This window comes from Symphalangus syndactylus, chromosome 1 (genome assembly GCF_028878055.3).
Source record: "Symphalangus syndactylus isolate Jambi chromosome 1, NHGRI_mSymSyn1-v2.1_pri, whole genome shotgun sequence".
Lineage (NCBI taxonomy): Eukaryota > Metazoa > Chordata > Mammalia > Primates > Hylobatidae > Symphalangus > Symphalangus syndactylus.
In genome coordinates this window covers 89,898,251-89,907,942 of record NC_072423.2, presented here as the reverse complement: position 1 = coordinate 89,907,942, position 9,692 = coordinate 89,898,251, and the positions used below count along the sequence as shown (strand labels likewise).

Sequence of the window (9,692 nt, the reverse complement as noted above, 5' to 3'; positions counted from 1 at the left end):
TTTTTCCTTTTGTAACAAAATATTTTTAAATAATAAATGGGGTGTGAGCTGTTTTATGGATTCTGCATTGAATAGATTTGTTGAGGTGTCTGGGGCATGGGCATGGGCTGATGTAGACACTCGAATGACGGTGAAATGCCAAGTTCTTAGCCAGGATTGCATGTCAGGCAGTGATAATGGCTTTAGTTGACTGTGGAAAGCCTCCTAAGAGACCTCTAATGCAAACCTTTGGAGGCATCCCTTAAGGTTTTGCTTTTTTCCTTGGCCATCTAAACAGCTGGTTAAAGAAAACTTCCAAGTTATCCTTTACCCTTCAAGATTCTTAAGACTTATTTTCAGAGCAAATGTTCTACCTTGTACAGTTAAATTCCGGTGTCAAGTTCAGGAAGGGAAGAATCCTTTGATAGGAGTTAGAAGATCTCACTGGTAGTGCCTAGTTCACCACCTGTTTATCTAAATATGGACAAGCAGTGTAACCCTGGTCTTTTTCACCTACAAAATGAAAATAATAGCTGTTGTGCCTTCTACACAGGGATGTTTTAAGAATCAGAGATAACAAATGTGAATGTTTTGTAAACTACCTAAATATGAGAAAGTACATAGTGTGGGTGATCTTGGGGCTCCAGAAAAGCTTTTGGCTTTAAAAAGCCAGGTGAAGAAGGGTTCAATGATTTAAAAAAAAAAAAAAAGTGAACCACAGACCAGAGGATAATGTGTATGGTACCAGGAATGGCAAGATCAGTGTGAAAACAAGCTTTAGGAGAAGAGAAATTCCATGGAGGGTCTATCAAGATGTGAAACTTAAAGGAGGAAAAAAAATAGTTGGAGTACCTCAGAATGTAAACTATTACTTTCAAATTGGGGTCCATGGTAACCCACATCTTAGTTGTACGTCATGCTTGCTAAGACACCTGTTCCTGTGCCATAGCAATCTCTACTTAAGGTCTAGGCGTCTGGTTTTTATGCCCCAGATGACTTGTAAACTTTTATGTTAACTCAAAATTTTATTTTTGAGACAGGGTCTCACTCCTGCACAGGCAGAAGTACAGTCGTACAAACATAGCTCACTGCAGTCTTGACCTCCTGGGCTCAAGCTATCCTCCTGCCACAGCCTCCTGAGTAGCTGGGACTACAGGTGTGCATCAGCACACCTGGCTAATTTTTAAATTTTTTGTAGAGACAAGATTCTCACCATATTACCCAGGCTGGTCACAAATTCCTGGACTCATGCAATCCTCCTGCTTCAGCCTCCCAAAATGTTGGGATCACAACCGTAAGCCACTGTGCCAGGCCTCAAAATACTAAAATAAATGACCCCGAAAAAAAATCAGCTGGTTGCAGTGGCTCACACCTATAATCCTAGCACATTAGGAGGTAGAGGCGGGAGGATCGCTTGAGCCCAGGAGTTACAGACCAGCCTGAGCAACATAGTGAGACCCCATCTCTACAATAAATACAAAAATTAGTGGGCTGGGCACGGTGGCTCACGCCTGTAATCCCAGCACTTTAGGAGGCCAGCAGGCAGACCACGAGGTCAGGAGTTTGAGACCAGCCTGGCCAGCATGGTGAAACCCCGTCTCTACTAAAAATACAAAAAAAAATTAGCCCAGCATGGCGGTGCGCACCTGTATTCCCAGCTACTCAGGAGGCTGAGGCAGAAGAACTGCTTGAACCCAGGAGGCGGAGGTTGTAGTGAGCCGAGATCATGTCACTGCACTCCAGTCTAGGTGACAAAACGAGACTCCGTCTCAAAAAAAAAAAAAAAAAAAAAATGCCAGGCATGGTGGTGTGTGCCTGTAGTCCCAGCTACTTGAGAGGCTGATGTGGGAGGATCACGTGAGCTAGGGAGGCAGAGGTTGCAGTGAGCCAAGATCATGCCACTGCACTGCAGCCTGGATGACAGACTGAGACACTGTCTCCAAAAAAAAAAAAAAAAAGTTAGTTTAGAATATGCTTCTTCCAGTTACCCATGGTCCACTGGAAAAGAGCTAACAATTATCTGTAAGAGGAGTGAGACAAGATGCTGACTTTGGGGCAGAGTGAAGCAAATAAACAGTCTTTTGCATGATGAGAGACTTAAGGAAGATACAGAGGATGGCAGTGCATTTAGGGTTTAATTTAGGCTGCAGCGTGGGGAGGAAAATCAGTGGTCATCACTGCCTTTTGTCCACACTTTATCACTAAGCAAAGCTCCTGAGAACAAACCGCTGGGATAGTCATGACCCTCTCTTGGAGTGGATAAATTCTAGGGACAGGTGCCATAAGGAAAGGCTGCAACCCCCACAACAGAAAATACATATTTATTATAAAATAAAGTTAGTTTCTTGAAGAGAGTAGAAAAATAACACTATGAGCTACTAAAAAAGTTCTGGAACTCAGTCTCTGAGGATTGGGGTGAGAGGCTTTCGCATCACTCTGGAAACCCACCAACATGAGGCTCTCCGTGCTCATGTGGGACAGGTATGGCACAGCTCGTATAGGGAGCATGTGGCTCAGGTCCTGCTTGAAGCCCAAGGAGCCTAGATGGTCCACACGAGATGCTCTGGCCACAGTGATCAAGGAGGAGAACTTGAGGTCAGCAGGGGACTGGTTCTGAGAAGGGGCAGGATGGGAATAACCTTGACCCTCCCTATAGTGGAGTGTAGAAGAATCTCTTGGGCTGATGGTCCTGGTTTAGAAGATGGTACCCACTGGCCTTATGCTGAGTTGCTTGCCCAAATGTCTGTGCTGAAGAAAAGCCACACAGCCTTTCTCAGGACAACTTGCCCCACCAATTCTCACTGGTGTGGCTAACGTACCAGAAGCAATATGTGTGGTGTCGGCCTGATGGGCTGCTGGCTGAAATTCTGTACTTCAAATCCTGTCCATACTGATGGCAGAAAGAAAGAAAATGTTAAAAGACCAGTGAATGAGAGCAGCTGGCCTCGACTGTTCTATATTCCAAGACTCCTGGCCCCAAAGAATAGGGAGAGTATCTTCCCTGAGTGGGAAACGATCTACCTACCCTAAACAGGAAAGGCGATCCTATAGCCACCCCTTCCTCCCTCTAGAAAAAAGTCTTCTAGATCCCTTAGGCTTCAGAAGAATACTGAATCCCTCCCTGGGATGGGAACCCAACCCTCTAGTGATGAGAAATGGTCCCTCAGCAGCAGTACCTGGAGAAAGCAGCCAAGGTGAGCACCTCAAGTAAAAGCTCTGAGCCACAGAAGAAGAGCAAGATGCCGTTCATGATGGCTTCCAGGCGGAGTACGTAGGTCTGCAGCAGCAGGTAATAGGAGGCCATCATGGCAGATGGGAAGGTCAAGGCCATGCTAATACTGAGTGGCATCTTTCGTTGGCAGAGGTTTCCCTTTGTACCTGTCAGACACAGCCCATGGAGTCATCTCCAAATGGTCTGCTTTTCCTGGCCCAGGGGAAAGGCGTGGGAGATGTGATGGAATGGCAAGGCACAAAAAATGATCCTGAGTGGGGGTGTGCAGATTTATAAATGGGGTCCCACTGTACTAAAAGTTTGAGGCTTAGGAGAGTTACAAGATTAAAGTCACTTAATCCAGAGGTCCTGCTTCCAGTCTGGTTCCCACTCAAGGGACAATGGGATCTTTATTTGGGAAAAACAAAATTTTTAATATAAAAATAATATATAAACATTTAAAAATTTTCAATGGCCGGGCATGGTGGCTCACACCTGTAATCCCAGTGCTTTGGGAGGCCAAGGCAGGCGGATCACAAGGTCAGGAGATCGAGACCATCCTGGCTAACACGGTGAAACCCCGTCTCTACTAAAAATACAAAAAAATTAGCCGGGCGTGGTGGCGGGCGCCTGTAGTCCCAGCTACTCGGGAGGCTGAGGCAGGAGAATGGTGTGAACCCGGGAGGCGGAGCTTGCAGTGAGCCGAGATCATGCACTCCAGCCTGGGGGACAGAGCAAGACTCTGTCTCAAAAAAAAAAAAAAAAAAAAAAAAAATTTTCAACACAGAAAATAAATTTTGAGACTATAGAAAGTGAAAGGCCTCCATGTCCCTACACCCTGAAGATTATTAGAGAATGATGTGTATTGTTTCAGATTTTTTGTATGTATATATTCACATATTACTATTTATTATTATAAAAATAGAAGCATACTCTACATCCTGTTTTGCAACTTATTTTTTCCCCACATTTTTCCACACACATAGCTACCTTAATTTTTTTTTTTTTTTAGATAGTGTTTAATTCTGTCACCCAGGCTGGAGTGCAGTTGCATCATCATAGCTCACTGCAGCCTCGAACCCCTGGGCTCAAGGGATCTTCCCACTACAGGTACACGTCACTATGCCCAGCTAATTTTTTTTTTTTTGAGACGGAGTTTCTCGTCCCCCAGGCTGGAGTGCAATGGAGCGACCTCGGCTCACTTCAACCTCCACCTCCCGGGTACAAGCGATTATCCTGCCTCAGCCTCCCAAGTAGCTGGGATTACAGGTGCCCGCCACCATGCCCAGCTGATTTTCGTATCTTTTAGTAGGGACAGGATTTCACCATGTTGGCCAGGCTGGTCACGAACTCCTGACCTCAGGCAATCCGCCCACCTCGGCCTCCCACAGTGCTAAGATTACAGGCGTGAGCCACTGCACCTGGCCTTAACTGTTCTTTTTTATTTTCAAAATTTTTTATTTTTTGAGACATAGTCTAGCTCTCTCGCCAGGCTGGAGTGCAGTGCCACGATCTCGACTCACTGCAACTTCCGCCTCCCGGGCTCAAGTGATTCTCCTGCCTCACCCTCCCGAGTAGCTGGGATTACAGGCACGTGCCACCACACCCAGCTAATTTTTGTATTTTTAGTAGAGATGGGGTTTCATCATGTTGGCCAAGGTGGTCTTGATCTCCTGAACTCGTGATCTGCCTGCCCCGGCCTCCCAAAGTGCTGGGATTACAGGCGTGAGCCACCGTGCCCAGCAACTGTTCTAATGGTTACATACAAGTCTGTTGAATCAGTGCCATAACTTATTTAACAATCCCATATGGACAGATGTTTAGTTTGTTTATAGTGTTTTGATGTTACCAAATTTTTGGCAATAAATATTCTCATATAGCTATCTTTGCATATCTGTGGAATTTTTTTTATCTAGTTTTAGAAGTGAAATTGTTGGGGCTAAGAGTAAGATATTACATAGTAATAACTATTACCGAAGAGTTGTACTAAATTAAATTACCACAAAAGTGTATAACAACCTGTTCCCCACACCCTAATACTGGGTGTTATAAATCTTTATCTTTGCCAGTCTGATGGGTAAAAAATGTTACTTTGTTTCAATTTGATTTTTATTAGCAAGTTTGAGCATCTTGTCAAGTTTTACTGGTTCTCTGTAATTATTTTTACATCAACTGCCTATTAATGTCCTTTACCAATTTTTTTTTTTCTTTGAGTCTCTCTGTCGCCCAGGCTAGAGTGCAGTGGGCGATCTTGGCTCACTGCAACCTCCGCCTCCTGGGTTCAAGCGATTCTCCTGCCTCAGCCTCCCGAGTAGCTGGGATTACAGGCGTGTGCCACCGCACCCAGCTAATTTTTGTATTTTCAGTAGACGGGGTTTCACCATGTTGGCCAAGCTGGTCTCGAACTCTTCACCTCAAATGATCCACCCACCTCGGCCTCCCAAAGTGCTGGGATTACAGGCGTGAGCCACTGCGCCCAGCCAATTTTTTGTCTTTTCCTTAGTGATTTATGTGAGCCTTCTTTTATCCTTTCTTAGATGTTGCAAGTAATTTGTTCCTAAGTTTGTGCTTTAACGTTGATTTCAGGGATGACATATTCTAACAAATAAGGGTTTTGCTCTGTATTTCTGGGGTTATAAAACTTGTCCTACAGGCCAGGCATGTTGGCTCATGCCTGTAATCCCAGCACCTTGGGGAGGCCAAGGCAGGAGGATTGCTTGAGGCCAGGAGTTTCAGACCAGCCTGGGCAACAAGGCAAGCCACTGTCTCTACAAAAAACATAAAATTAGCCAGGCATGATGTTGCACAGCTGTGGTCCCAGCTACTCAGGAGGCTGAAGTTGGAGGACCGCTTGAGCCCAGGGCTTCAAGGCTGCTGTGAGCTATGATCGTACCACTGTACTCCAGCCTAGGTGACAGAATGAGACCCTGTCTCAAATAAATAAATGTTTAAAAAACAAAATCCGGCCAGGTGTGATGGCTCACACCTATAATCCTAGCACTTTGGGAGGCCAAGGCGGGTGGATCATGAGGTCAGGAGATCGAGACCACCCTAGCCAACATGGTGAAACTCCATCTCTACTAAAAATACAAAAACTTGCCGGGCATGGTGGCAGGCGCCTGCAGTCCCAGCTACTCAGGAGGCTGAGGCAGGAGAATCGCTTGAACCCGGGAGGCGGAGGTTGCAGTGAGCCGAGATCGTGCCACTGCACTCTAGCCTGGGTGACACAGTGAGACTCTGTCTCCCCAAAAAAAAAAAAAAAAAAAAACCAACCAGGTGCAGTGGCCCACATTTGTAATCCCACCACGTTGGGAGGCCGACACGGGCAGATCACAAGGTCAAGAGATCGAGACCATCCTAGCCAACATGGTGAAACCCTGTCTCTATTAAAAATACAAAAATTAGCTGGGAGCAGTGGTGCAAACCTGTAGTCCCAGATACTCGGGAGGCTGAGGCAGGAGAATCACTTGATCCCGGGAGGCAGAGGTTGCAGTGATCCGAGATCGTGCCATTGCACTCCCCTGGTGACAGGGTGAGACTCCATCTCAAAAAAACAAAAAAAAATCCTACAGAGATCCTTATTCAGAGAATTGTTAGGGATCTTATACTGATCTGTGCAGGATACACTGCCTGCCCTGACATGGAGTTACAACTGAACCTATTCCCCTAAGAATACTAGTGAGAAGAACCAGGCACTCTTCTTGCGGTTAGGCAGCTGGGAAGGAATCATCTAATATCCCATTCTATTGCCCATCTCTAGCCTTACAGAGCAACAAACAGGTAAATCATAACCCAATGTATGAAGCAGCAACTTGAAACTTCAGAGAGGGAGTAATGGGATATACACATCCAGTCTCTAATAGTCAACCTAGGTTATGTACTTTTCTTGTTAATCAAGTTACAGATACCAGCTTGTCTCATAAAGAGTGGAAATATTCTCTGGACAACACTCACCAAAAAACAGGCGAATTACTTCAATTCCAAGATAAAGGAGGAGCATCACCACATCCAGTACTAGGTTAGCTGTTGGATATGGTAGCAGGACACCTGCCAATACAAAAGCCAGAGTTTGCAAACAGCATTTAACAGAACCCACAAGAACTGCCACACACTTGAGAAAAAAGAGGACATCAGTCTCAGCTTTCCATGAACTAGTTAGTGAGATGTGGGCATTATTACAGCTGCAAGATACATAAACTCACAATGCGACTCAGGCTCAGTATTATGGCGTTTTACTCCTAACTCCAAAAGTCTCTGGGGACTCCACTGTCCAAAATGACTGGATGTACATGGGTACACAGGCCACTCTTAGAATATTTCTAAGAGTCACCAATGGGCTTATGGTGGAGCTCAGCAAAGAGCAGTGATGTCGGCAGAGTCAGAATGGAGAAGCCCACATTTCCCAAACTCAAGAAATTCTTGCTGAGGGGCTGCCTATGGAATCATACTCAAGCCATCTGATGAGGAGGCCTGCCTTGCAGCGACAAAGAACTGCAGGGGGCAGAAAAGAGCGGAAAATAAGAAGGTTCTTGGTAGGAGTTGGCTCTGAGCTGAAGTGGGGAAGGGATGCTGTCGTCAAGCCCCAAGCCTTCCTTACCTTTATACAGAAATATGAAAAGTTCCAGCAGGAAATAGGTAGCATTATACCACCCGTTCAGAAAGAACAGGATTTCCAGCGGGGTGGAGGATAACCGTTTACCTGAAAAAGGAGCACAGAGAAGTGGGATGGGCCAGAAGGCAGCTCCCTCTCTGCTCGTATGGGTTGGTGTCTAACTTTGGGGAAACTAGACGCCGCAACTAATAGGACCGGCCACTCAGGGCCACTTCTGGTTGCTGATAATGAGGGGGCGAGGGTACGGGGGTGGGTGTGGAGGGGGCTTCCCTGGTTTCCCAGAAATCACCGTGAAACTCGACTCTTTGGCTTCAGGAATAAAAGTCAAGAGGTAACTCGCAGCTGACAGACACCTCAAATATCTCACCCTGTCACTATTTGGGAGGGGAAGTTGGGGCGCGGAGACCAACAGATTCGCACCTGAGCCAGCCCAGAGGCGGCCCAGCCAAGGATCTGGTTTATTTGAGCCGCTCATCTTGAGACCTTCAGGCACCCAGGGTGGGCGGGACCGCGGAAGCCGGCTTTGGACCAGGGAGGCGAGGCGTCCCTAACGCTAGAGAATGGAGGGTTTAGGTCAAGCTCTGGGACAGAGGTGGGAGGGAGGGGCCGAAGGGAAAGGGACCAGCGACTCACACACCTCCGGAATCTCACCTCGCGGCGCCATCTTCAGTCCCCGTGGCAGCATAACGCTGCCACAGCGGCTCCCGGAGCAGCGCTGCGCTGCCGGAAACAGGGACGGAGAGGCCTGGGTTTCCGGTCCCTCTGCCCGCCCGCGGCACTCTGTGGTCATCCGGAGCGGGACGAGCTCGTGCCTGGCCGCGAATGGCCCTTGGTCGGATGTCCCCTCTCCAGACCTAAGGGATAACAGTGACCGCCCACGACGCCATCGTCTGCAGGACCTCGGGGGTGTGGGGGAGTACCCTGGAGGCTCTCGGGCTACCGGGCGTTGGGCGGAAGTGGCCAGTTGTGATAGTGTTACCAGGAGATTGGCAAGTAGGTCCTACTCCCACGATTCCCTTTTTTCAACAGAAGACAAAAAACTGTGTGAGGGACGGATCTTTGCAAATGCGGAGTGGAGTTAGCATTGATCTTTTCTGCGGCCGATTTACCTACCAGGTAGAGACACGAGGGAAATAGAGCGTCCTTTCAGGAACACACATAAATAAAATGAAACGAGTCACCACGTGATCCATAAAGTGGTGCAGTGGGAGCTGAGAGGACAAAGTGCTCCCAGGTGGAAATCTAAGTTAGTTTCCCAGAGACGGCCTGTGAGCTGGGCTTCAAAACGTGCCTGATTCGCATTTGCAGCAGTAAAAGCGGGTTGCTGGCCAGGCTTGGTGGCTTATGCCTGTAATCCCAGCACTTCGGGAGGCCAAGGCGATGGATCACCTGAGGTCGGGAGTTGGAAACCAACCTGGCCAACATGGCGAAACCCCGTCTCTACTAAAAATGCAAAAATTAGACGGGCGTAGTGGCGCGCGCCAGTAGTTCCAGCTACTTGGGAGGCTGAGGTAGGAGAATCGTTCGAACCCAGGAGGCGGAGGTTGCAGTGAGCCGAGATCGCGCCACCGCACTCCAGCCTGGGCGACAGTGAGACTCTGTCTCAAAAAAAAAAGCGTGTTGCTGCAGGCAGGGGAGTGCAAAAAGAAGGGTTCTGAGAGGACTCAGGTTGACTTGACTTGGCTGTTAGCCCGTTGTCAATCAGGGTAAAGCAGGAAACAGACGGCACCAGGTAGCCTGAGGAAGGTGACTAAGCTTTATTTTATTTATTTCATTTTATTTTTGCGACGGAGTTTTGCACTTGTCACCCAGGCTGGAGTGCAATGGCGCTATCTCTGGTCACTGCAACCTCCACCTCCTGGGTTCAAGCGATTCTGCAGTCTCAGCCTC

General features: G+C 47.5%; 1 protein-coding gene across 3 annotated transcripts; it reads right to left on the bottom strand.

Annotated features, from left to right (window-relative positions):
• Positions 1 to 2,283: 2,283 nt before the first annotated feature.
• Positions 2,284 to 8,818, bottom strand: TMEM216 (transmembrane protein 216). 3 transcript variants are annotated; one of them, XM_055281303.2, is made up of 5 exons: positions 8,454 to 8,818; positions 7,788 to 7,889; positions 7,145 to 7,237; positions 3,156 to 3,357; positions 2,284 to 2,869 (listed from the first exon to the last, which is right to left on the bottom strand). In XM_055281303.2, exons 1-5 carry the CDS (start codon positions 8,590 to 8,592, stop codon positions 2,854 to 2,856), a joined length of 552 nt encoding a protein of 183 aa, XP_055137278.1. In that variant the 5' UTR covers positions 8,593 to 8,818; the 3' UTR covers positions 2,284 to 2,853. The 3 variants fall into 3 exon arrangements, with proteins under 3 accessions (XP_055137278.1, XP_063497934.1, XP_063497933.1); XM_063641864.1 differs by having other exon boundaries at positions 8,440 to 8,529; XM_063641863.1 differs by lacking the exon at positions 8,454 to 8,818 and adding an exon at positions 8,223 to 8,404.
• Positions 8,819 to 9,692: the final 874 nt, after the last annotated feature.

Bases quoted from the DNA above. Each gene is read 5' to 3' on its own strand.
- TMEM216 (XM_055281303.2), bottom strand. From the start codon at position 8,592: ATGACCACAGAGTGCCGCGGGCGGGCAGAGGGACCGGAAACCCAGGCC. The intron at 7,890-8,453 runs GTGAGATTCCGG...CTCCTTTTTCAG, and splicing joins ACTGAAGATGGCGCCGCGAG to GTAAACGGTTATCCTCCACC. The intron at 3,358-7,144 runs GTGAGTGTTGTC...TGTGTCTGACAG, and splicing joins AGTAATTCGCCTGTTTTTTG to GTACAAAGGGAAACCTCTGC.